The sequence below is a fragment of the Lepus europaeus genome, chromosome 14 (assembly GCF_033115175.1).
Source record: "Lepus europaeus isolate LE1 chromosome 14, mLepTim1.pri, whole genome shotgun sequence".
NCBI lineage: Eukaryota > Metazoa > Chordata > Mammalia > Lagomorpha > Leporidae > Lepus > Lepus europaeus.
In genome coordinates this window covers 40544876-40572460 of record NC_084840.1, presented here as the reverse complement: position 1 = coordinate 40572460, position 27585 = coordinate 40544876, and the positions used below count along the sequence as shown (strand labels likewise).

Below are 27585 nucleotides of genomic sequence, written 5' to 3'. Positions count from 1 at the left end.
AGTGGATTCGTTTCTGAGAGGAGGAGCGTGGTGGGGGCAAGAGGTGCGGAGTCACCACATAGACCCCGGGAGTCAGGTGAAAGCAGGCTTGAGGCGAGCAGCCTGCGGACTCGTTTATTACAGTTGGAACTACATCTTATATAGCCAAGACCAGCCAATCTGGTCAAGGGGCGGTCTATGCCCCAACCAATCACAGCCTGTTGCCAGGCAGGCTCGTTGCCAGGTGGGTTTCAAAGCCATTCCTGAGTAACTGACACTCACTTGCCAGTGGCCACCTTGGCATGGCCTTCTCATTCCACCACATTTCTCCCTTTTCGTTTATTTTTGAGCAACGGGAGGCATGATTCTTGGCCATACCATTGTTGACCCCGTTTCCATGTGGTCTCCGTACACAGCTGTGCCTGTCTTAGGTTGTCTCCCAGGGGATCTTACCCGTCATTGGGACTGTCAGTCAACGCAATTCTTGACAGTGTATTTGCATCAATTAATTTTAGTTGATTTTCAAATAATGATTCTATAGCAGTTCTCTTACATGTAATTTACATACAACAATATGTCTAGATCTTAACTCTACCACTGGATGAGTTTGACAGTGGTGGTCATCCATATAACCACCACTCTAGTCAAGGTACAGGACATTGCCATCACCCCAGAAGGTTCCATGGGAACACTGTTCCTCTGTCATTCCCCACCTCCATGTACAAAGATAAGCATTTCTTTTTTTAAGATTTTATTTATTTATTTGAGAGGTAGAGTTACAGAGAGAGGGAGAAACAGAAAGAAAGGTCTTCCATCTGCTGGTTCACTCCCCAGATGGCCACAATGGCCAGAGCAGAGCCCATCTGAAGCCAGGATCTCCGTCCAGGTCTCCCATGCAGGTGCAAGGGCCCAAGGACTTGGGCCATCTTCTACTGCTTTCCCAGGCCACAGCAGAGAGCTGGATCAGAAGAGGAGCAGCCAGGACTTGAACCAGTGCCACAGGTAGAAGCTTAGTCCTCTATACCACAGAGCCGGCCCAAAGATAAGTATTCCTACCTTAGTTTCTTTATCTTATGTGGCTGGAAAATAGAACTAAAAATGATTTTACAATTTAAAGTTGATAAAATATGGTTACGAACCATAAAGTTCCATGCTGCCTGCAGATGCTCTTAATATGCTTTGTCTATGACAAGCTTGTCTGATATGTGCAAGAGAAAAATGAAAAAGACCTTGAGCTTCATCAACTTAGCAATCTGAATATCAACAAAATCTGCCAAAACATCAGTGATACTTACAAGAGTTACAAAATTTAAAGTCTTAGGAAAGAAGAGAGCTAGAATGTATAGTGATTTGCAGTTGAAAATACGAAGTTTACTCTAAAAAAACATTTAAACATGCTAAATTATTGTTTAGGGTTGAAGTCTGCATTAGGTAAGCTAAACGTTGTTTCTTTTGTCCTAGTCCAATATATTTAATAAAAAACAAGTTGTGCATGGAGAGAAGCCTTCTTTGCTTCTTAGAACCATCTTATTCCATCAGTCTTAGTAGCTCACTTTCCCCTACTTTAGAAGGCACTTGGAGGTTTTGGTGCACTACAAATGTACAATGCAACACTGGAAGTTTTACTCATCAACACAACTACCAAAATTCTGAGGTATAATATCGAGACAAAAACTATAAGACCAAACAGTGCAATTCCCAGGCGTCCTTAACCAGCATGTCCATATCCCAGAGAGTCATTTTTCTCTAAGTACGGCTGATGGGTGCTGGTGTCCATGGTCAGAGTTCTGTTTGAGGGTGCATCGCTGCATACTTGGGGGCCAGTTCTTTGATCAGATTCACATAGTCAGTTTTCTCTGCACAAGCCCTGCACTCTTCCCCCCAGCTCCGCAGTATCTGTTTCAGTTCTGCTACTCTCATCTTCCACAGGTCAGCTGATGCCAAGTCCAATTTCTTTTCTAAATGCCAAAAAAGAGCATAATTGAAAAAAATTAAATCATAAAACCCTATGAAACACTTCAAGAAGCATATGGTATTGCTTATCTCAATGCTGACCTATGGTCCAAAGTGGGGAATGGTTTTAATTTCCATGGAAACCAAAATATACCATAAAGAAAATGTGACATATACAGCCAGCCCTCCATATCTGTGGATTCCATATCTGCAGATTCAATCAACCATAGGTCAAAAATATTCAGATAGAAACATTGCCTCTGTCCTGAATGTGTACAGACTTTGTTCTCATCATTCCCTAAACAATGCAGAATGACAGATATTTGCATAGTATTTACATTGTATTAGGTCCTGGAAGTCAACTACAGAAGATTTGAAGTATGTGCAAGGAAGTGCCTAGGTTAAATGCAGATATGCACCATTTTATATAAGAAACTTAAGCATCTACAGATTGGAGTAGCCTGGAACCAATCTCCCATGGGATACCAAAAGACAACTTTACCAAGCTATCAGAATAATTTGTGTTCTATTCAACTTTCTTTCCCAGGGATCTTATTTGCTTGAGTGTACTACCACCCCAAGGATTCACAAGATCAGCATTATTAAAGCAACTAGCACCACATCCTAATTGTGCTCCTAAAGTAAAAGGAAGGAAATCCATAAAAAGCTGTGCCTTTGGAGGGCCATGATTGTGGCCAACTAAAAGCCATAAATCATAGTTAACCAGCAGGTTACGGTTCACTTTTGCCCATAGGACCGTCTTCAGTAAGACAGATGAGAAAACACATTACAAAACACTCTTGGGGCCGGCGCCACGGCTCAATAGGCTAATCCTCCGCCTGCGGTGCTGGCACCCCGGGTTCTAGTTCCAGTTGGACTGTCCCGGTTGCACCTCTTCCAGGCCAGCTCTCTGCTGTGGCCCGGGAGTGCAGTGGAGGATGGTCCAAGTGCTTGGGCCCTGCACCCCATGGGAGACCAGGAGAAGCACCTGGCTCCTGGCTTCGGATCAGCGCAGTGCACTGGCCTCAGCGCGCTGGCCGAAGCGGCCATTGGAGGGTGAACCAACAGAAAAAGGAAGAGCTTTCTCTCTGTCTCTCTCACTGTCCACTCTGCCTGTCAAAAAACAAACAAACAAACAAGCAAAAAAAAAACCACTCTTGGATTTTCAATAAGCATGTAAAGAAATCCAAACATAATAAAATTAGGAGCTTTTCCACTGAGCCTTAATTATTTTGGATCTCTGTTTAAGCTCACCTGATGCCCTGCCCCCGCTTTTATTACCAAATTATCCCAACCCTTCTCCAATGCTAGTGCTTCAGTGCCAGCCAACCTAGCTCTTGCCATTGGTCCCAATGACACTTGTCACTAACAACTATTCTAGCAAGATTACTGTTTCCCTGCTTACAGATTCTCTGCAGAAAATATTAAGATTTCTATTGACAAGTCCAAAATTAGAAAAACAATAAGGCCATTTATAATGTAATGATGACTATAATTTCTCTAACAGAAAGAGGTAATTTTCCTCTTTCAAAGGAAAATCTCCATTGTCCTTCCCCCACTGCCATGTGAGTTTACAATATTTAAGTTGATTTTTTTGTTAGTGACAGCCTAGGACTTTTACAGCTTGACTTCTCATTTAAAATCCTTTCCTTGTTTCCCTATGTAAAACAACATACCACATGCAAATATTCTAAACTCAACAGTTCTCAAATGATTTGTCAAAAAGTTCCAATGTGTTCAAATTTCAAAATTGTCTTCTAAAGCTTTTTTTTTATTGGGATGGTCAGCTACACCCTGTGTTCCAGAGAACAAACACTTAAAATGTTACAGGGATCTTCACCCTTCTAAAAAAGAAAATTAACAGAACAGTCTTTCAAATGAAGAGCCAAATGTCACTGTCTTCACAGAGAACATGCTCTAACTCTACACTTACCTTGCTTATTAATTTCATGGCTGACTCCTCAGGGTACCTTTAAAAGTAGACACTTTCATAGCCCAAATAATGAATCTCCAACATGTGTTGGCTCTCATCTTTCCCACCAAAATAAGCAGGGAAGAAGAAATTTGAACTATTGATCTACTCAAAATAAGTGGTTGAGGAGAAAAATACTTTTCTGTCAGTGTCAGCAGCTGGATTTTTCTAGAGAACTTGGTAGCTGGTACACATTTTTAAAAAGGGGAAACCCAGGGTCAGTGCTGTGGCATAGCAGGTAAAGCCGCCGCCTGCAGCTCTGGCATACCATATGGTCATACCATATGGTTCGAGTCCCGGCTGCTCCACTTCGGATCCAGCACTCGGCTGTGGTCTGGAAAAGCAGTAGAAGATGACCCAAGTCCTTGGGCCCCTGCACCCACGTGGGAGACCTGGAAGAAGCTCCTGTCTCCTGGCTTCGAATTAGCACAGCTTCAGCTGTTGCAGCCATCTGGGGAGTGAACCAGCAGATGGAAGACCTCTCTCTCTCTCTCTCTCTCTCTCTCTCTCTCTGCCTCTCTGTAACTCTGACTTTCAAATAAATAAATAAATAAATCTTTAAAAAAAAAAAAAGGTGGGGGGGCCCTCTGTGGCCACCCTGAAACTGCAAAGAGAAGTTCAACACAAAAGCTACAGTTGGTTCGCGGCTGCCCAAGGACTTCTAACAGCCAGCCTCACCGAAACCTTCATTTCTTCTCAGTCATATCTGATTTTTCTATTATCTGGGAGCTCTGTAAGATCTTCTTCATGTAGGAAAAGTTATGCAAAATAAATGTGTGAATGAAAGAGTCAGCACAGGCGTGTCCCTTTTGTGAATGCTGTTTATGTGAACTCAGTGATCTCTGCCTCCCAATAAAAAGGATACCTGTCCATAATAACTACCCTGGAAGGTAGGGTCTGCCTTGGAAATTGAAAAACAGGTTATCTTTGGTACCTTCCAACCTGAAAGCTATTTAAAGCTAGCTTTGAAGCTGCGGTGCATAGGCATACTACACAGCTGTGCTAAAAAACTAGACTGAAATAATTCAGAGTTGAATGCTAAAGACAGTTTGTAATACTATACTTGGTATGTAACATGAAACAATGATTTAAGCAGAAGAAATGAGTCTCTACTGGAGGAATTTCAGGTGTTAGGACAGGCAGAGGGTGGAGTCTTCCAGCCTTTTTTACTTACCAATTTATCCCAGAGGCTGGGCTAGTTACAAATCCTCAGTATAAGAATAGATGTATCTATGTAAAATTTAGAAGGCCAAACGTAATGTTTTAAATAGAACATCAACTTTCTTTCATTTCTATTTATTTTAGGCACCCCTTGATAAGTTATTTCATCAGGCAAAACTTGACTTGATGTAAATAACCTGTTTCCTGTCATTTAAAACTGACAGTATAGAGGTGCCTAAAAAGAAAGGTATGGTAACATTTCCAGCATCAACATTTTTGTATCATCTTTGAATAGATGCAACTTTTGTTTTAATAGGTTTTGTTTTATTAGGTCACTAAAGCTAAATTGTAGCTGCTCTCCTTATGTTCTGATATTTTAAATAATTTCTTATTTATTTTCTTTGACATACATAGCTGACATTACCTTAGTAACATAGGAGCTCAAACTTTGCTATTTGGGTTGCAGTTTTAACCAGGAGCTGATTTGCCAGTACTGTTTATTTCTCTTCCCTCCGTGAAGCTCAGGTGGCTCTAGGCATCATTCATCAGCCCAGCAGCCTTTCCTTCTAACAATGACATTTTAGAAAACGCGGCCCTGTGTTTCATGGCTCAGCGACATACTGGGGAAAATATGTGGCTTTGCTATACCATATTTCAGCTCACAGATCTGGCTGTCCATCTTCTTCAGTTTCTCACAGATCTTCACTGCGGGCATATGCACACTCATTGGGCGAGTGACTTCACTTAGGATCTTTGTGGCAGCATCCTTTGTGGCTCCTAGGTAATAGCACTGAAGGAAAACCAAGAGAATGTAGCATCCCAGATAATGCAAAACAAACAAACAAAAAAGAAGCTAGTATGGAGAGGGGAGAAAGAGATTAACCTAGTCTTCACAGTCCAGACAGCAGAAACAAATGACTGCCTTCTTGTGATGATGCTAATTAGAAGTGCCCTCTATTTCACCTGGTGTTAAAAAGCTAATGAGAAGCGCTAACACTGTTTTCTCTGTGCAGGTGCTCTTCTCAGTGCTTTAAAGGTAGTAACTTGTTTAATGTTCACAACAATCCTGTGAAGTAACTACTATTAATATCTCTGTTTAACACCCAAGCCAACTAAATGAAGGTTGCCCAGACAGCAAGGAGAGATAGAATTATAAAATCCATGCCCCATTCCATTACGCAATATTCACACTACCTCTCAAGCTACCCGATTTAAGGAATTTACATTAAAAAATAAAATGTAATGGCATAAATAAATGACCAGAGTTCCAACAATATATCAATGGTGAGTCATCAGCAATGCAGATTGAGCTGACAAATTCAAAGTGACCATTTTAAGCAAAAAGGAATTGGCCTGAAAAATGTCCTTAGTGATGTAAGAAACAAGTGGATGTGTATACCCAAGAAGCATAATACAAGTGCTGTTACAAGAAAACAAACACTCATTAATTACAAATAAATAATAGTATAAAATGTTCTGATAGGTTTGACTCATTGTTCTGGTAGGAAATTGAAAGTCTTCCCACGCCTAGCACAGCTAATTCTCATTAGGAATTCCATTTTATAATTGAAGAAAAGATGGAATTGGTTGCCTTTAGTTTACTCAGAAATCCAAATGAAATTGGGTGAAAACTCGCAGGACTATGTTTCACTGGAAAATCGACTTTCTGGTTGCTGTCCCCAAAGAACATGCTGGAGGGGAGCCTGTGAGTGAGAGGCTATTAGGTCCAAGAGGAGAAATGAAACAATGAGCAATTGTCTTTAAGCACACAGGAAAAATGACAGGTGAAAACTGACCATACCAGGCGGTTTTCTTTTCCTTTGGCATCCAAGCAAAAGCTGATCAACTCTTTTTCTATGATCTCCAGTGAAAAATGAACTCCTCTGGCTATCAAGGAGTTGTAGAATCGATCCAAGAATTCCTTGCATACTAGAAGGAATAAAGAAACATGTCTTTATACACAAGCAAATCACAATCACACTTATATACGTGGCCTACTCACCAAATAAAATAGTTATGATTCAAAGCATTGTGAAAATGGGTTCAAATTCCACGTAAAAATGATTTCAGACCTGTTGCTATCAGTTTAGTACTGGGCCTCAAATGCAGTGAAAATTTAAGTTTTATTTATCAATTATGGAAACAAATTCCAACCAGTATGGGAATTTTCCACAAAAGTTGGCTCAGCAAAAAGAAAAATCATAGCTTTCTATAGGATTTGATGGCATAGCCTAGTTTTAAGCACAGAGAAAAATGTGAAGAACTTTCTTGAATGAAGTCCTTTAGTACTAACTAAAACCAGGTAACATGCTCTGTCCCTTGTGCCTCTGTGGCCAAGTGTCTTATCTACCTATCTGATAAAGCCATCTACACAAAGTAGATTCTTGAAGTTGTTTAAACTATACTCATTTGATTAAAGTCATTTATCCACGTAATAAACATTTACTGAGCACTTTAGACAAAGCACTATGGGAGAACTACTACAGGGTGAACCTGTGGAACGAGGTGGAATCCAGAGATGAGGACCAAGTTGTAAGAAGCAAATGATGAGGGGGCCAGCGCTTGCACAGCAGCTAAAGCTGCCACCTACAGTGCCAGCATCTCATATTGGCATTGATTTGCTGCTCCACTTCTGATCCAGCTCTCTGCTATGGCCTGGGAAAGTAGTAGAAGATGGCACAGGTCCTTGGGCCCCTGCACCTGTGTGGGAGACCCAGCGGAAGCTCCTGGCTTTGGATTGGCCCAGCTCTGGCTGTTGCGGGCCATCTGGGGAGTAAACCAGCTAATGGAAGACCTCTCTCTCTACCTCTGCCTCTCTGCAACTCTAAATTTCAAATAATAAATAAATCTTGAAAAAAAAAGTAATGATGAGAAAAGAAAATGGCAAATGTGAGAATATCTGAATAAAGATAGACAATACAAACAAAAATAGTGAGCATATTGTTGTAAACATAACCCAAAACCTAAGTGCAATAAAATCATAACACATAAGATGACAAATAAAGGAAAATTCAAATTAAACTTCCTAGGCTCTCTCATTATCCAGGAAGACGATACAGAAATATTGTTAAAACATTCATTTATATTTAATTATGCATGCTAAAATGTAAGGGTAACTAAAAAAAGATTACTGGTAAGTCAGTATCAGTACAGAGAGAAAGGAAGCAGGAAAGAGAAAAAAACAGAAAAAGTATAATTTTTTTAAAAATAAAAAATTGATAGAAATAATTCAAATATATAATTAATTGCAGTATGTGTAAGTACATTAAACTTGCAATCATGTAACAAGATTTTTCAGATCAGAACCTTTAATAATCTATATACTGTGGGTAAGAGACATAAAAGTATAAGGTCACACAGGGATGGCTGGAGGAAACCCAGTGACAGAAAGACCAATTTCACTCCTATGAGATACCTAGCAGAGTCACGTCTCCAGACAGAAAGTAGAGTGGTGGTCTCCAGGGGCTGGGGGAGGGTAGAGTTTCTGCCTGAGAGGATGAAAAGAGCTGGGAAGACGGTTGGCAGTGCTGGTCGCAGAACAGTGTGAACAGCCTTGATACCATGGAACTGCACTCTTACAAATGGCTAAGATGGTAGCTTGTGTGTGTGTTTTGACCACAATAGAAGCAATGTGTTGATTTTTAATGCCACAGAAAGGGGTTGGAAAAGCAACAGCAGTAACAACAGGTGAAGGGCTTTAAAAACAAAAGGATATGCTAGGCAAATGCTAACCCAACACTTGTTCAGTTTTATGAAATATTAGGGATGACCAAAGTCATGACTACTCACAAAGTGAATTATTTGGGGTGGTGCAGTGGCATAGCTGCCTGAAGCGCCGACATCCCTTATGGGTGCCAGTTCAAGTCCTGGCTGCTGCACTTCTGATCCAGCTCTCTGTTATGGCCTGGGAAGGCAGTACAGGATGGCCCCAAGTGCTTAGGCCCATGCACCTACATGGGAGACCTGGAAGGGGGTTCCTGGCTCACCCTTTCTGATCAGTGCTGCTCCAGGCTCCTGGCTTCAGATCAGTGCAGCTTGGGCCGTTGTAGCCGTTTATGGGATGAACCAGCAGATGGAAGACCTCTCTCTCTCTCTCTCCCCCTCTGTGTGTGTGTGTGTGTGTCTCCCTCTTTGTAGCTTTGACTTTCAAATGTATTCATTAGCAAGAAATGATTAGAAAAATTACAAATTTTTATTTATTTGTTTTAAAGATTTGTTTATTTATTTGAAAGGCAGAGCTACAGAGAGAGAAGGAGAATGTGTGTGAGGAACTGAGTGACTGGTCTGAAGCCAGGAGCCAGGAGTTTCTTCTGGTCTCCCATGTGGGTGGCAGGGGCCCAAGTACGTGGGTCATCTTCTGCTGCTTTTCCAGGCACATTGCGGAGAGCTGGATTGGAAGTGGAGAATTGGGACTCAAACTGGTGCCCATGATGTGATCAGATGTGGAATTATTTCTATTTACTCTATTTAGAATATATTGGACTTCCAAATCTATAGATAGGTTTCATCAGTTTTGAAAAATTAGCTACTATCTTTTTTGTGTGTGTGTGTGTGCCATCCTTTCTCTGCTCCTGGAAATCCAGCTTTATCTTCATTGAATCTTCATCTCTCTACTTTTATCTCTTAATTTCTCAGTGATTCATTCTTAATTTGTTTAGCTCTCCTAAAATAATTCTCTCCTCAACTGTATTTAATTTTCTGTTGATCTTATCAATTTTTAGCTATAGATGTTTATTTGGCTCTTTTGAAATATGCTTGGACATTCTTAATAGTCTCTTGCTCTTTATTCATATTTTCAACCTTTTCTTTAAATAATAAAAAACATACCTTATCTTCTTTGCATGGTAATTCCAATACTTGAAGGCCTTGCCCTATGCTGCTTCTGTCTCTCGACTCAACTGGCTGTCACTTATGGTGTTCTTCTTGCCTATAGGTTCATTAATTTTCTGAGTGGTAGTTATATTTCTAGAATTTTTATGTGGACGAATTATTTGAGGATTAGGATGAACATGAGTTCCTGTAGGTAAGACTGACATTTGCTGACACCTGAGGGTACCAGCCACTTAAAATCACCTCAAATTAAATTTTCAGTTTGAGATGTCTCAAATTATCTAAGTAGTGTAAATTTAGTCTTTCATCCATATATGGGCTAGCTTATAATTATGAGTTATCAATGAACATTTTTGTTTTCCCCTTTACTCAAGAAAAGTTCAAGTTATGCAATTCCTAGATGGAAATAAGTTGCTGTTATATCCAGTTCACCCTTTATAATGAGGGAAGAACTTTGGGGCTCTAATTTAATGGGGGGTTGGGGAGGGGAGCTACTATTCCATTCCTAACCCGGGAACACAAAAGATGTGTCTTTGTGGTAGTCCATTTTGTGTCACGGTAACAAAATACCTAAGGCAGGCTATTATTTAAATAAAAGAATTTCGTTTTGGCTCCCAGTTCTGGAGATCCAAGGACAAGAGTTGATGGCCTCATCACTGGCTTCTCCAAAGTGGCACAGGGCATCACCAGGCAAGAGAAGGGAAAGCACACAGGAACATTTGTGCTTCTGGTTTCTTTTCCTCTTCTTATAAAGCCACCAGAAATTCAATCAGGAAAACTCCATCCCAATGGCCTTACCTAATCCCAGTGAAAGTCCCACCTCTAACTATCCTATCTGAACGAAGTGTTTACCCTCTGAATAGCTCACCAGGTGGTTTAAATTTCAATATGTGAAGCCTTGGGCCACACACTCAAACCATATCCAAACCACAGCCATGGTTTTTTTCTCTCTTAATCTTGTCAAAGCCACAAAAACCAAAGTTCAGATCACCTGGCTGTCAAATGCTCTCAAGACAAAGCCAGGTACAGCACTCCTGCTACTCTTTTGGCTCCTGTTCCTAACTCTGTCTCTGGTTCCTGAATATGCCTTCTAAGTTATACAACTATTTTCGTTTTATCTAGTGTTTTTAGTTGTTTTCAGAAGGAGGACTGGTCTTTGGAGGCTGAGGTCATATATATTAATTTCCAATTCTATTAATAGGAAGAGAACAGTCAGTAGACTACACTGTCATTCACATTTTTAAAAAATACTGAGCACGTGCAAGATGGTATTCTAGGTTCTTAAGATTCAGTGATATAGGCCGGCACCGCAGCTCAATAGGCTAATCCTCCGCCTTGTGGCGCTAGCACACCGGGTTCTAGTTCCGGTCGGAGCACCGGATTCTGTCCCGGTTGCCCCTCTTCCAGGCCAGCTCTCTGCTATGGCCCGGGAAGGCAGTGGAGGATGGCCCAAGTGCTTGGGCCCCGCACCCCATAGGAGACCAGGAGAAGCACCTGGGTCCTGCCTTCGGATTAGTGTGGTGCACTGGCCGCGGCGCGCCGGCCGCGGCAGCCATTGGAGGGTGAACCAAAGGCAAAAGGAAGACCTTTCTCTCTGTCTCTCTCTCTCTCACTGTCCACTCTGTCAAAAAAAAAAAAAAAAAAAAAGATTCAGCAATGAAGAGAACAAAGTCACTTGGTTTGATAATCCTCCGCCTGCGGTACCAGCATCCCATATGGGCGCCAGTTCTAGTCCCAGCTGCTCCTCTTCCAGTCCAGCTCTCTGCTGTGGCCGGGGATGGCAGTGGAGGATGGCCCAAGTGCTTAGGCCCCTGCACCTGCATGGGAGACCAGCAAGACGCACCTGGTTCCTGGCTTTGGATTGGCATAGTGCCAGCTGTGGTGGCCATTTGGGGAGTGAACCAATGGAAGACCTGTCTCTCTGTTTCTGTCTCTCTCTCTCTCTCACTGTCTATAACTCTGCCTGTCAAATAAATAAATAAAATAAAATAAAATAGAGAGAGAGGGAGGAGGGAGGGAGGAAGGGAGGGAGAGAGAGAGAGAGGGACAGACTCATCTAGTCAGTTGACGGTTTGAATAGAATAAAATAGACCAGCCTCCCTGGTTAGCAAGGCACTCTCCAGCAGATGGCCTGCAGACTCCATCTGTACCATCAGCTCTCCTGGATCTCCATCCTGCTGGCCCACACTGCAGTTTTGGGCTTTCCAGCCTTCATAATTATGTGAGCCAATTCCTTGTTATAAATTTCTCCTTAAATATGGCTCCATACTTAAGATGGTTCAATTTATGACTTTTGGACTGTATGAAAAAAATTGCAAAAGCAATGCCCATTCAGTAAAACTGTACTTTCAATCTTGAATTTGGATCTTTCCCTGGACAAGGGAAATGTGTTCCAATCCCCCACCTGATGCTGGACAGTGGCAGAGACACAGCTCCCAGTCAGCTCTGTGGTCATATGGGGAAACAGCTGACACCCTTCAGTGTCACTGTGTTGGTAAGGTATGACATTCTGTAGGTTAGGTACATTCAATCTGTTCTCAACTTGTTGTGTTTTCATTTACGACGTGCTTATTAGGGCATAACCCTAGCATAAGTGGAGAGTTGCCTGTCTGTCTATCTGTCTGTCTATCTATCTATCTGTCTAGTCTATTGCCTATTGGTTCTGATTCTCTGGAGAACCCCAACACAACATCCAACTGGAAACAGTGAGAAGGCAGCTGGATAAATGAATGTAAATGTAGAGATCAGGGGTAAACTCTAGGAGGCACAGATAAATTTGCAAGTCACAAACATTCAAACGGTATCCACGAGATGAGACCACAGAGTTAGGTGAGAAACTGAAAAGACTTGTGAAACTCCAGTGTTGAGAAACTGAGAAGATGGAAAAGAACCAGAGACTGAAAGGATCAGCCAGTAAGGTGGGATGAGAACAAAGGGCGAGTGAAATGAAGAAAGTGTCACAAAGAGATGTCTAACTGATCAGTTCTGTTAATGTTACTGATACTTGTCTGTCTCTACATGTGAGTGTGGGGATGTGTGTGTCTAAAACAAATTTAGGGGCCGGTGCTGTGGTGTAGTGTGTAAAGTTGCCACCTGTAATGCTGGCATCCCATACGGGTGCTGGCTCGAGTCCCAGCTGCTCCACTTCCAGTCCAGCTCTCTGTTATGGCCTGGGAAAGCAGTAAAAGATGGTCCAAGTCCTTGGGCCTCTGCACCCATGTGGGACACCCAGAAGAGGCTCCTGGCTCCTGGCTTTAGATTGGTGCAGCTCTGGCTGTTGTGGTCATCTGGGGAGTGAATCAACAGATGGAAGATCTCTCGCTCGCTCTCTGCCTCTGCCTTTCAAATAAATAAATAAAATCTTTAAAAAAAAAAAGAAAACAAATTTAAAGAACTTTTAAATGCCTGGGTTTAACTTCCAGCTGCAGCTCCTGATTTGAGCTTCTTGCTAATATAGACCCTGGGGGGAAGCAGTGAAGGTTCAAGTAATTGGGCTCCTGCCACCCAGATGGGACAACTGGACTGAGTTCCCTGCTTCTGGCTTAGGCCTAGCCAAGCCCAGCCATTGTGGGCATTTAGGGAGTGAATAAGCAAAAGGGAACACCCTCTTGTGCATGCTCTCTCTCTCTCTGCCTCTCAAATAAACAATGTAAAAATCAATAATTGCCACTGAGTGTGAACAATGTCTCCGAGAATGTATTTTATTGAGCTTAATTAGCAAATATATCAACAATGAGAAGACACCTGCTATAATGGTCAATGCTACAAGTAAGAATGAACCCATCAAAATCTTGTGACCTCTATTTCTTTTCCCCCTATAAAGGAAATCCAGTGTCACAATGCCTCCTACCTATTAACCCTATTGACCAAGATGCATGTTTCCATGACTTCAGTAACTAAATTATTACCCTGCCAAGAGACTAGAAAGAATAAGAAGGTGCCAGAAGGATGGTGTTGTGACAACAGGAAGGTAAAAATGGCAAAGGCCTGTCACGAGACACTGGACCTGGGGAAGCAGAAAGGAGACCAGCCAGGATGCAGACTCAACGGACGCAGTGATTGGTTGGCTGTTAGGGGTAGGGAGAAATGGTCAAGAACGGAAGCTAACTGCCCAGTAAATGACCTGTGCTGACACAGTAAGCTCAACAACAGGTCTGGACAGTCAGAATGGAGGACTCTGTTGAGTCTAAAGTACTAAGTACTTTAAAAAGTTCATGGAAAGTGGATTTTTTTTTTTTTTTTTAAGATTTACTTATCAGGGCCAGGACTGTGGTATAGCAAGTAAAGTCACTGACTGTAATGCAGACAACCCATATGGGAGACAGTTTAAGTCCTGGCCACTCCAGTTCTGATCCAGCTCCCTGCTAATGGTCTGGGAAAGCAGTGGTAGACGGTTCAAGTGTTTGGGACTCTGCTACCCTCTTGGGAGACCGGGAAGAAGCTCCTGGCCTCCTGACTTCGGATCAGTCCGGCTTCAGCCATGGCAGCCATTTGGGGAGTGAAGCAGCAGATGTAAGATTCCCTCTCTAGCTCTTTCAAATAAATAAATCTTGAAAAAAGGTTGGAGATTTACCAGAATGTAGGTAGGTGCATTTTAATTGCACATAAGAGTATGTAGACTGAGAATAGAGAAAAGCAGAGGGCAGAACCCTGAAAAATTCTAATATCTAAGCCACGGCTAGGAGATTACAGGCAACATAAATACTTTGAACAAATGGCACAGAGATGATAAGCAAAGGCAAGGGGAAAATCAGCATCCCAGCCATCAGTGGAAGAAATTTTCCAAAAGGAAAGGAGACAGTTGTGTCACATGCCACAGAGAAGTCAAGATGGAAATACATTCCTTGGCCTTTCATAATGAAAACAGCCTCATTATAAATCACCCAAAAAAGATAGAAAAAGATTGGTTTCTGGCATGTATTTATTGCTAAAATAAGCTTATACCACTATATTCATTTATGCTGTTTTTTTGCTTATTAAAACACTCTCAAAAGTGAATCTGTATTTCAAAATAAAAAGTTCATAAAAATAGCTCCATAATATAATCCTTTTAAAGAGATGAGGAAATACTTAAATTTTCCCAGTAAGCTTTACCTTAGCTAACACAGGGTTCACAGACTTAATATCCATAGGATCTAAGCAAGTAAAATGAGTAAAGCAATTTGAGTCTGGGGGGGTGGGGGATCCTGGAGAACAGAAAAAGTGACCCCAGTGATAACTACTAAGAGCACAACCCAGGTTCAGAGTTCATTTCAGTAGCTGGTAACAAATGCCCTTTCTATAAAGAGCAGGCATGCCCAACTCTCACTATATGACTATGGACCAGCTTGCCAAGTTATCTAGCTTTCAAGAAAGCTAGATATGTTTTTTTTTTTTTTACATGAAATCTCCCAGTTTTACAATACAGCTGATTAAATTTTTCTGAAATACATGTTAATTTAACAAAATACACCAATATATCCAAGGCAGCCCATGAGCCATCATTTTAGCTTTGCTGTAGAATACATATGACACAGCAGTTCAATCTTTTATGTTGTGAAAGCAATAAAAGGGCTCACAGGCAGTAATACAGCCAGTTCTGGAATCTAGTCCTTGTTCCCAAATTATTTCCTTCCTCTGTAATTTCACAGCCTCTTTATCAAATGAAATACATACACAGGTTAGTCTGACATGCAGATTAATAGGTCATGCTTTGATAAGTTTAGGAAAGTGTAACTGTCACATTTTATCAGTCCAGATTCACTGTCACTCCTGAAATGCTGTTCAGTAGAAATTCCAGGAAATAAATTACTGAAGAGTCATCAACTGCGTATCCCTTAACAAATGCTGCCTTAAATGTAAAGGACACAATTGTACCTTTAAGCAAAAACTGTAATTCAGTGAAACAAATTATCTTTATATCAAGATTCAAAAAAACCCCATCAAGTATAATACTTCAGTTTCAGGAGAAAAATTTGCTTCAGGGATAACAGGAAAGCTGGACTCCAGGGGTGGGTATTTGGCCCAGAACTTTATATATATATATATATATATATATATATATATATATGTGTGTGTGTGTGTGTGTGTGTGTGTGTGTGTGTGTTTGGACAGGCAGTTAGTGAAAGAGAGAGAGACAGAGAGAAAGGTCTTCCTTTTCCGTTGGTTCACACCCCCAATGGCCACCACAGCCCATGTGCTGCGCCAATCTGAAGCCAGGAGCCAGGTGCTTCCTCCTGGTCTCCCATGTGGGTGCAGGGCCCAAGCACCTGGGCCATCCTCCACTGCACTCCTGGGCCACAGCAGAGAGCTGGCCTGGAAGAGGGGCAACCAGGACAGAAGCTGGCACCCCGACCGGGACTAGAACCCGGGGTGCATGTGCCACAGGCAGAGGATTAGCCTAGTGAGCAGCGCCGGCCTTTTTTTTTTTTTTTTTTTAAAGGTCTATTTATTTATTTGAAAGGCAAAGTTAGAGAGAGAAGTCTTCCACGCGCTGCTGGCTCACTCCCCAAATGGCTGCAATGACCAGGGCTGGAAGCCAGGAGCCAGGAGCTCCATCTAGGTTTCCCACGTGGGTGCAGGGGCCAAGCATGTGGGTCATTTTTGCTGCTTTCCAAGGGGCATTAGTAGGGAGCTGCATCGGAAGTGGAAAAACTGGGACTCAAACCGGTGCCCACCTGGAATGCTGGCACTGCAGGTGGCAGCTTAACCCACCATGCCACAGTATTGGGCCCAGCCCACAACTTAAGATGCCAGTTAGGATGCCCACATCTCATATCCAGGTGCCTGGGTTCACGTCCTGGCTCTGTTCCTCATTACAACTTCCTGCTGATGTGCACCCTGGGAGGCAGTAGTGATGACTCCTGTGGTCCCTGCCACCCATGGAGGAGACCAGGATTGAGTTCCTGGCTCCTGGCCCAGCTACTCACCCCCCTCCCCCCCACACACACACCATGGCAGACATTTTGGGAAGGAACAAGCAGATGAGATTCTCTCTCATGCATACATTCATACCTAAGAGCTGGACTGTAAGTACCAAGACTTGACCACTCCATATTCACTGAGTCCTTCAACATAATTGGTAAGCCAACTACTTCCTGTTAAGCAGGCAGATTCTCCAGGGTATGTCATATGTATTTAAATTCTTTCAATGCAACAGGGAGGTAGGGGCTACCGTAGCCTAAGAATAAGATGCAAAGAGAGCTAATTACAGCTTTTGTTCTTGCTAACAGACTTGCAAGAGCCAGGTACAATGGCCTGAGTCAGTGGGCTTGATGGGACTTTGGACTCAGGTGTTGTGACTCCAAGTCAGCAGCTGAGGCCCCGTGAACTGAAAGGAATCATTCTTTTGAATTCCTGGCGAGGCATTCCCTTCTAAAGCCCACTTTTACCTGTACAGTCTTGTACAGGTAGTCTGTTGTACATAGTCTGTTGGCTATGTTACTTTATTTGAGAGTTAGGAGAGAGACAGTCAACGAATCCATCTGCTGGATCATTCCCCAGGTGCCCAGAACTGCCAGGGTCTCCGACGCGGCAGGGCCCTAAGGTACTACAGCCATCACCTGCTGCCTCCCAGGTCGTGCACTAGCAGGAAGCTGCAACGGGAAGCGATAGCAGTGACTTGAACCCATGCACTCCGATATCACTCCGACACGGGATGGCTGCAGTCCCAACCCCGGTGAGCCAAACGCCCGCCCCACCACGCTTTATTTCCAGTTTGTGGCCTCAAAATACATCGAATCTGTCTTCTGCTCGAGGAGCGGCAAACCTACCTACCTATTCGGGGTCACCTGAGTCTAGCAGCGTTTGCACAAAATCTAACCCAAATCCAAACCCACCGGCTTTTATTGCGGCAATTTAATATTCACAGCAAAACCAGGACATGGCCTCAAGGTGTCACTGGCCTGGCCTCCAGCTTTCGCTTAGGCTTGGGTAAAGCGATCGGGGCACGGCCTGCGTTTCTTGGGCGACATGTCATTTACGGCGGGCCGGGATAAGCCAAAGCCAACAGCAGCGGCGCGGCTGCGCGGTACCGGGAGCCATGCTAGCAGGTCACACGCCGCTCACCTTCACAGTCGGCCCCCGGCCGGCCCCCGGCTTCCGGGCCCTGAGCCTGCACCGGACTAGAGACCCAAAGCCCAGCGCAAAAAGCCAGCACGGCACCTAGGCTCGCGCACCACATGCTGAGCCGGCACCTGTAGTCAACTACAGCACCCGCACCAGAGCACCGAGGTTACCGCCCCAGGTTGCGACAAGACCCCGCGGAGCGGAGCCCGAAGGGGGAGGAATCTGCGCGGAGTCGTAACAACAAATGACGAAACTCAACCTAGAGTTTCAATTGGCTCTCCGTAAAGGGTCACGGGAGAGAGGCGGGGCGAAGGAGCCTCTTCCTGTCGCCGCCGCAGCCGGCGCATGCGCCCTGTAGCTCCAGCAGAGCGCGGAGAGATGCGCTGATGCTATTCGCCGACTGCTCGTGGGGTAGGAATGGACCTTCACTCTGATTGGTGGCGAGAGGGAGACCGCGGCGAACCAGACGTACAGGGAGGGCGGGAACGTGAAGTCTCCGCGGTGCCTGATGGGGCCGTTTGGCGGCCGGTAGCTGTTGGCAACTGAGGGACCCCTCGTTTCTGGTGTCGCTCCTCCTGATGCCCTATGGCGGCCATCGGAGTCCACCTGGGCTGTACTTCAGCCTGTGTGGCCGTCTATAAGGTGAGGGACTGGTGGCGCTGGGCTACGGCACCTGGTTCTCTGGGTGCAGGGTCACCTGCAGGGTAGGGGCGGCGTGTTGCCGACCCAGTATCGTGGCCTGGAGTGGCCTTCCTGCAAGACTTTGGAGGCGGAGGGCCGAGTGGGCCGGGCCTCGTCCCCGGCGGCTCCTGTGGAGAGCCGGCTGCGCGCTGAGGCTCGTGGCGATGTGCCTGCACGTGGGGTTCGGGAGGTGTCCCGGGGACGTCAGAGCCGCAGGGATGTCCGAGGGTGACGTCACAGTCTCAGGATTCCCGGGGGTGGACGGGCTCCGGGGCGTCAGAGCATCGGGACGCGCTGGGCTGGACCGGGAGGGGCGGGGTGGCCGCGATCTGAAACTGGAGCTCTTGATCCCTGCAAGTGTGCCTCGCTGTGGAGCGAGTTGATCGTCCGTGCGCTGCAGACTTGGCCTTTCTGGAAGTGAGAGCTTGACGAGGACTGTGGCCTTCCTCGAAGGAACAGTAACAATGAACTCCTGCAGTTGAATGTAAACTCTGTAAGGAAAAACCAAAGGCATTAGTGCTACTTCATTTGTAGGAAAGAGAGGAACATTAGGGATGGAGGTGGGGAAGAGAAGGCAAAGGGGGGGTGCACTCATAGCTTGCTGTTGTGATGGAAGCGTTGTTGTCTTTGATCTGGCTGTTGATCCTGGGGAGCAGGCTCATGGAATGTCGGCCTTCTAAATGTCTTGTTTTTCTCTAGGATGGCCGGGCTGACGTGGTTGCAAACGATGCAGGTGACAGGGTTACTCCAGCTGTTGTTGCTTACTCAGACAATGAAGAGGTACTGTTGCCCTCATATTTTTACTTGGAAAAAAATTTAAAGTTACATGCATTGTAATGTATTGCTCTGTTTCAGGTTGTTGGACTGGCAGCAAAACAAAGTAGAATAAGAAATATTTCAAATACAGTGATAAAAGTAAAGCAGATCCTTGGCAGAAGGTATGGAATAAAGTGATATTTTAAAATATGGTAATAAAAACATGTTTGCAAATTCTAGCATAATGTTAAATATAAGTAGCAGTATCACAGCTTGTTTTTTGTGACAGTGATTTTGGAGACTACCCCCAGGAGACTGACTTTCTTTTTTTTTTTTTTTTAATATTGCTATTGGATCTTTTCTTGGGTGTAATTCTTACTGACAGATCTATTTGTATTGATAAATATCAACATTTCATTTAGTTTTGAACATTTTTATCATTTAGAGGTTGTAATCTGGATTTTCCATAATTTTATAGGGCTTTTTTAACTGAAGGAACTTGAAAAATTTGTGGGAATTTGAAGACTTCTTTGCAGAATGGTTGAATTTTTTTCAAAATCTATTACAGTTGCTTATAATTTATGTACATGGTATTAATTTTCTTTTTCTGGGCCTTTTGTGACACTTTCTGGGAACTAGCTTTACCAGTTGGCTTAAAATTTCATCATTAGAGAAGAATCTTAATATCTTATATATAAATCAAGTTAATCATCTGTTGTCACTTTAATTAGAAGATTAAAGAGGCTTGCTTCCTCAGACTTCTGTCTCTTCAAATTATAGATTACTATACTAATTAGGAGTTTCATTTTAATTAGCATAGTAATACTTGATAGAGTGTTTTTAAATTTTTGAAGTATTTTCACATCTGTTTTATTTAATCCTCTCAAAATCCCTGTAAAGCTGGTAGGGCAGGTACTATCCATCCTCATTTATAAATGAGAAAATCAAGGCATAAAGTTGTGGGATTTTAACTTAGTTAAGGGATAAACTAAATAAGACTGCAGGTCAGGTCTCCTAACACTCAGCCCCAGGTTCTTTTCTTTCTACTTTGTTTAATAAGGACTTAAATAGAAATTTCCTTGTTGATTTTAGGATCTGGAGATTATAGATTACACTTAATATTTCTTTTATACATACAAGTATCTTAATTATCTCTTATGTTTAGTTAAATCAAATTTGATCTTAATTTTTCTTCCTTAAGATATCTATGCATTAAACCAAAAACTGTAGTATGGAAAGAATTCAGATTTTTGTGATGATAAATATTTTCTCATATCCTTTAACCTGTTGACAAAACTGGTACTGAGCAAATTAAAAATAAAATTACTTGTTTTCAAATATTTTCAGATCATAAACTCTGGGGAGAAAAAAACATAAACTTACAAGTCTTGGAACCAGAATCACTGAACAGTCAACAATATGATTAAACTGTATTTTGAGATAATTGTAGTTTCACATGCTGTTATGAGAAGTACTACAGAGATATCTGGTGTGTTGTTGGATTTGCCACTTTGTGCAAATGGTGACATCTTGCAGAACTATAGTGTATTGTTAGCCAGGATATTGACATTGATATAGTCGAGCTAGAGAACATTTCTGTAGACCTATCAATACCCTGGGAGCCAGTAGTATGTTTTTTGTTTGTTTTATGTTGATATTTGGGGACAGGTAGTTAAAGTAATGGTGTGGCTGTCTTCTGCCATATTATGCAGAAAGCTTGGTATTAGCAGAATTAAGCTCAATTTTCTGGCCTGAAGGTTGTCTTTCAGCCAAGGGGTTCAATAGTGATAGTAACACATAGCCACAGCATGCTCGCTAGGCAAAGGTTCCTACAGGATGAATACCTTTCAGACGTACTGTGAACCATTCTTCTGCTAGTACTTCTGCAGAGTTAACTGTCACATGGCCCAGTTTGTTTTCCTCTCTGATCTGCTACTCACTGGTGTTGATTTTTATAGATATGTGGTTGTACCAGGTCTCAGCCTTGCTTCGAAGCATTTGGCCGTTTGTGGAAGAACCAGTCCCTTTGTGACCCGGCCATTAAGCTTTTGGTCCAGAACCTACCCTGGGCAAACTCAAGTAGGGATTTCTCCATCTTGGCCTCATGCCTGTTTATGATCTATCTACTCACAGGTAGCCCCGCTTAACTTGCTGCCAACTTGTCCTTACAAACCCTCCCTGTAACTCTCCTTCCCCTCTGGCCTTCCAGCCAGAAATGTGGTCCTTGGACCAGGCTTCTCAGCAATTAGCCCTGAGAAGAAAGAACCTGCTGGCTCCTGGAAATACACTGAGAGCACACCGAGTTTACCCACACCTGCTGCCTGGGAGCTTGCTTCAGTAGCGTTCCTTTCCAGCTCACTATGGCCAGTGCCAATAGCAGTGCAGGGATCCGGTGGTCCAGACAGGAGACACGAACTCTTCTCTCCATACTAGGGGAGGCAGAGTACATTCAACGCCTCCAAACTGTGCATCATAATGCAGATGTCTACCAGGCCGTGTCTAAGCGAATGCAACAGGAAGGCTTCCGCCGTACGGAACGTCAGTGCCGCTCCAAATTTAAAGTTCTGAAGGCATTATATTTAAAGGCCTATGTTGCTCATGCCACGAGTATGGGTGATCCACCCCACTGTCCGTTTTATGATACGTTGGATCAGCTTCTCCGAAATCAGATAGTGACTGACCCAGACAATGTAATGGAAGCTGCTGCTTGGGCCAAGCACTGTGAACAGAGCTTAGTGGCCTCTGACAACACAGGGAAGGAGGGAGCCACCATTCTGAAAGCAAGAAGAACGCAGGCAGCTGATCGTCAGCCTACCTTGAAAACAGCTCAGGGATCAGATGAGGATTGTCAGCTGAGAATGAGCGACCGGATGCAAGAAACCAGTGACCTTGAGGACCCCTGGGATGCATCCTCAGGTGCAGGTAACTTCCCAGTATGTGAAGGATTGGGGTCCCAGAGTCACTTCATTTTAAACAAAGTGTGTGTGGGTAGTCCCTGTTTCTGTCCCCCATCCTTTTTTTAAAACCTAACAGTGGCCAGCGCTGTGGCTCAATAGGCTAATCCTCCGCCTTGTGGCGCCAGCACAGTGGGTTCTAGTCCCAGTCGGGGTGCCAGATTCTGTCCCGGTTGCTCCTCTTCCAGGCCAGCTCTCTGCTGTGGCCCGGGAATGCAGTGGAGGATGGCCCACGTGCTTGGGCCCTGCACCCCGTTGGAGACCAGGAGAAGCACCTGGCTTCTGCCTTCGGATCAGCGCGATGCACCGGCCGCAGCGGCCATTGGAGGGTGAACCAACGGCAATAAAGGAAGACCTTTCTCTCTGTCTCTCTCTCTCACCGTCCACTCTGCCTGTCAAAACAAAACAAAACAAAACAAAACAAAACAAAAAAACCTAACAGTAAGATTAAAGGGCTAAAGCTATATAAGGTATTGGGACTCTTTTTTCCCCTCCTTTTTAAAAAGATTTATTTTATTAATTTATTTGAAAGTCAGAGTTACAGAGAAGCAGAGGCAGAGAGAGAGAGAGAGAGAGAGAGAGAGGTCTTCCATCCACTGGTTCACTCCCCAAATGGCCACAACGGCTGGAGCTGGGCCAGGCTAAAGCCAGGAGCCAGGAGCTCCTTCTGGGTCTCCCACTTAGGTGCAGGGGCCCAAGCACTTGGGCCATCCTCCACTGCTTTCCCAGGCACATTAACAAGGAGCTGGATCAGAAGTGCTGCAGCTGGGACTTGAATCGTCACCCATGTGGGATGCTGGTGTTGTAGGCAGTGGGTTAACCCACTACACCACAGTGCCAGCCCTGGTTTCAGAACTTTTTAAACCCAAAAAAGGAAATGCTCTTTGGAACCAAACTAGTTTTGGCATTATTTATCATGGGTACTTAGGAATTTGTGGGTATCAGTGGGTTGGATAGTTACATGGAAAGAGATTTATGGAGGCCAGGGGGAAGTTTTGGAGGTAGGATTACATAGGATAAAATGCTTAGATTAAAGAAAGAAGTTCTTCCCAATCCACTGTAGCAAGAGGCCTTTCCAGGAACTACCATGATCTTGTTAATTGTCTTTCAACTCTGAGGCTGGCTGCAAACATTCCCTAGCAGGAATGTCCTCATTGCAACATTGTTGCTTTGTTTTTCAGGGTGTTCTCAAGGGACCCCCAACTACAGCAGTTCCCACAACCTTTTCAGAGGTGCAGTTGCTCCCTGTCAGAGCAGCCCCATGACCAGGATGGGTGTGTCCGGTGAGCCCAGTCCCTGCACCAGCACCAGCCGAAACCCTCCCGGTGTAGCCTCCACACCACAGCCTCCGGTTTGCTCTTCCAGAGTTGATTTTGTTTCTGGAGGGCGTAGGCCTTTGACCAGTGAGCCCCCTCCAAGGTGGGCAAGGCGAAGAAGGCGGTCAGTGGCCAGGACTATTGCAGCTGAGTTGGCAGAAAATAGGAGATTGGCACGAGAACTTTCAAAGCGTGAGGAAGAAAAACTGGACAGGCTGATCGCTATTGGTGAGGAAGCCAGTGCCCAGCAAGACACTGCCAATGAGCTTCGCAGAGATGCTGTCATCGCGGTCCGACGTTTGGCGACAGCGGTGGAAGAGGCAACTGGTGCTTTTCAGCTAGGGCTCGAAAAATTGCTTCAGAGGTTGATTTCAAATACCAAAAGCTAGGAACTGATGACAGAAGGGTGCCTTTGCTAAGCTGGGAGCAGCCCAGTTTAACACTTGCCATCTCGTTCTCTGGCTCCTTTTTGTCTCCTCAGAAAAAAAGAATAGATGAACCATGAATGTGCAGGGTAATATGCCTGCTAGTTCCTTTTCCCAGAAATCTCCACGAATTGAGAGATCTATCAGAAATGAGAGCGGTGGCCTAATAGAAAACCATGAAACCAAGTCCAAGAGCTAGTTTGTCCGTGGCTTTGTCACTGATGTGAGACAATTTCGTTTACCCTGTTTACAACAGTTTCCTCATCTGTAAAATGGGGGAATAGATCATAACTCTTGGCCTGCCTACCTCACAGGGTTGTTGTGAGGATCACGTGGCTAATAGATGGGAAAGGGTTTAAAAGCTTAGAAGCACTACACACATGTAAGTTATTAATGCGTATAACCTTGGCTGAAGCAAGTCCAGGATGCGCACATTAGTTTACAAGATAGAGAAGCATGGTTGTATACTATGACTCATTGCTTGAATCTTCCCTTTACTAGTTTATCTTGACTGTTTCATAGAGCTTGAGAGCTTCATTTCTTAAATCCCTCTGTGGCTCTTTAGACAGTATAGGCACAACAAGTATTCATACCTTTATTGATTCTATTTTCACTGCTATGTCTCTGAATAGCACTGGGTAAGCACTCTGAGTAGTCAAACCATCTCTCCCTCCTTCATGTTACTAGTTCATAGTCTCCTGTCAATATAAGGATATGATTAAGGAATAACAGGAAGCCACAGTAGTTTGTTATGGCTCATGTTGGCTGTTTATAAAGTAATAAGTGTGAGTGAATTATTTTTATTTCATATTATTTGAGTCCCTTCATATTCATAAGTTATGTCTTTAAATATTGATTGCCGTTTGAACACTAGAAACAACTTACATTATATCAGTTTGCAATCTGCTTTCAGCAAATTTTATTTTTTTCTGTTAGCTGTTTTTGTTTGGTGTTTTTTTGTTTTTTGGTCTAGTATGTTACACAGAGGAAGTCTTAGAAAACTTTATAAGGTCACTTTTTCTCAAATGGCATAGACACAAGTTCATCTAGTCAAAGCCATAGCTTTTGTTTCTCCTTTAGCTTTGGGAACACTAGAGAGTGATATGGACAGACACTTTTAAATGCAAGCCCTCAACAAATACCCACTTCCTTTCTCCCTGCCCCACCCACCCATCCATACACAGCCACTGTCTTTGGAAGAGATGAAGGTGATAAGCTGAATTTCAATTTACTTTAGAAAGAAAGTCATTACTGGCCATCATTGAACTACAATCTTTTTACGGGTTACTTAGTACTTATAGGAGATACAAATAGGAGTCCTTGCTATTTACAAAGCTTTCCTATAATTTAGAAGCCAGGGAAAAAAGAGTGGGTGTGTTGGGAAAGGATTTTGCAGGCTTGGGTTCTTACCTAAGTGCTGGACATACAAATAGGTGGAGAAATGGTCAAATGAGCAGCGGGACCATACCTGGAAGCACGAATTGGTGGCAGAAAAGCAAGATGCTCTGATGAGTGAGTGTTGGGTATATGAAGCAGCTGATGTGGTAGAATAGGGTCGAATCTTGTTAGAACTCCTGGATTCTAACTTTCAGTTTGTTTTGTTAGGCAAATCACTTGCCCTTTTTCAGCCTCACTTTATCTCTTAATTGAAGGTTTGTACTAGATATTTTTTTCCTGATGCCTTCCAGTTCTAAAGAGTTTTAAATAGTATCATTTAAAAAAAATGAGTGTAATATTTGTCACAGCAGCATATTAATGTATGTAACTGATAACAATTGTATTTTGAGGAAGTATTCTGTGGTATTAATGTTTATTAATATTCTCATTAACTTGGGCACCACACTAAGCATACATATTCTTTGCGTTGAAGGAACATATATTAAGCCTTGAAATTGATACAAATTGTATACATTGTCTTAATTGTTTGTGGCCATTTTGTGGAAGGATGGATATCGGTTGTAACTAGATAACACTAACATACATAGGTAGATTTTTCTGGAAAAACAGGGAAGTTACTTGAAAACTTAGACCTATACTATATAAATCTATTAATGGAAACAAAGTACATAGGGATTTATTTATGATAAAAGAAATGCTGAAGAACACAAGCGGAATTAATGTTAAAAGGTAAGATTGTAAATTCTAGTGGATGAAGTAAAGTAACTTTAATGTGAGGAAAAAAATGTGAGGGAAAGACTCTGAAGAAGTAAACAGAAAAACAGTGTCAAGTAGAGGGAAGTTGTCCACAGGGGAGACACAAGAAAGCAAGCCCTAGGAATCCTGTCTACACTGTAGGCCCGGCCACTTCTACCTGCATATCCTTAGATAAACACATCTGTTTGCCATTCTTTGACTCAGGTTCCTTATTTATAAAGTAGGAAACTACTAACAATTGTCCTACCTACCTCACAGGGGTGTTGTGAGGATTAGCAAACAGATGAATGTAAATACTTTTAAATGTGTAAGGTACTACAGTGAAACAGGCATGGGGTGGAACACACTATGGTAGTGAGTGCTGGCATGTGCCAAGTCCATGGGCCTGTTGGCAGAGAAATCATTTGGAAGAAGGAAAAGGTGATGACGTGACTGGTAAAGGTTGAAAACCATGGTAGGATTAACTCTGCCTGCTGAAACCACAATGTGAATAAGGTGCTGTGTATACCAACCTCCTACTACCTTTATTTTTCTGTTAAGTAATTCTAGTATGAACAAATAAAGTTTTACTTGTATATAGTTGTGGGTCAGTCCGCTACTTTCTGATGACATCTATGATCCTTTTTCTTCCCCTGTTCTCCGCTTTCTACTACTCTAGTCTTCTGACCAGTCTCCAATGTCTTGTCTATATTTATAATGGTATATATTCATAATGTGCTTTCTGTCCACAAATAAGAGAGGCCTTTGTATAGCAGTTGGGAAATAATTTTCAATTGTAGGAGTCCTATAAATTTCATGAAATACCCATATAATAAACATAAAATATCCTTCTTGGCAAATTAGTTTGTGGTAATAGATTACCTATACATAATAGGATAAATTATCCTATTCTAAAGAAAACAGCTTTTAGATATCAAGCTGAAATTATAATAAATACTGAGTTTAGAAACAGGAGCAGAGAGGTTTTTTTTGGGAAAAATACTATATTTTGTATTGAAGATCTAGATACCAGCAAATAATGTCCTTGTTTAGCTGTGTAACTTCTGAGCAAGCTAGTTTCCTCTAGCTTTTTAGGTGAAAGAAGGAAGAAGAACCAGCAAGTATTCCAGATTAGTCTCTTTTAAACCACTTTTCTGTGCCTCTTATTTGTATAGTTGAGGCCCTCAATGTTGTGTAACCCTTCCACAAGTAGCCAGTATTTTCAACTCTTGATAAATATTTTAGGCTGGTCTCTGAATAGAATAGACACAACCCTAACTAGAAGGGATTCTGGTGTATGTCATCCTTATTTATGGATGAAATTAAGCCAGGGATCAGAGAATGTTCTCCCCGCTCCAGGGGCAGAAGCACAGTGATCA

The 27585-nt window shown here is 43.0% G+C and overlaps 3 protein-coding genes across 3 annotated transcripts in view; 2 read left to right on the top strand and 1 right to left on the bottom strand.

Annotated features, from left to right (window-relative positions):
* Nucleotides 1–771: 771 nt before the first annotated feature.
* CDNF (cerebral dopamine neurotrophic factor) lies at nt 772–18162 on the bottom strand. The gene is made up of 4 exons (XM_062210494.1): nt 17942–18162; nt 6867–6994; nt 5714–5855; nt 772–1937 (listed from the first exon to the last, which is right to left on the bottom strand). Exons 1-4 carry the CDS (start codon nt 18054–18056, stop codon nt 1759–1761), a joined length of 564 nt encoding a protein of 187 aa, XP_062066478.1. The 5' UTR covers nt 18057–18162; the 3' UTR covers nt 772–1758.
* Nucleotides 18163–18402: 240 nt separating this feature from the next.
* The window catches only part of HSPA14 (heat shock protein family A (Hsp70) member 14), a 36162-nt gene continuing 26979 nt past the window's right edge, over nt 18403–27585 (top strand). The window contains exons 1-3 of the mRNA XM_062210492.1: nt 18403–18583; nt 19322–19402; nt 19478–19560. Of these exons, the coding sequence (XP_062066476.1) occupies nt 18527–18583; nt 19322–19402; nt 19478–19560 (221 nt within the window). The 5' untranslated portion in view covers nt 18403–18526. The remainder of the gene's footprint in view (nt 18584–19321; nt 19403–19477; nt 19561–27585) is intronic.
* Nucleotides 19481–26770, top strand: MSANTD7 (Myb/SANT DNA binding domain containing 7). The gene is made up of 3 exons (XM_062210493.1): nt 19481–19560; nt 21512–22300; nt 23514–26770. The coding sequence occupies exons 2-3, from the start codon at nt 21739–21741 to the stop codon at nt 24035–24037; spliced, it is 1086 nt and encodes a 361-aa protein (XP_062066477.1). The 5' UTR covers nt 19481–19560; nt 21512–21738; the 3' UTR covers nt 24038–26770.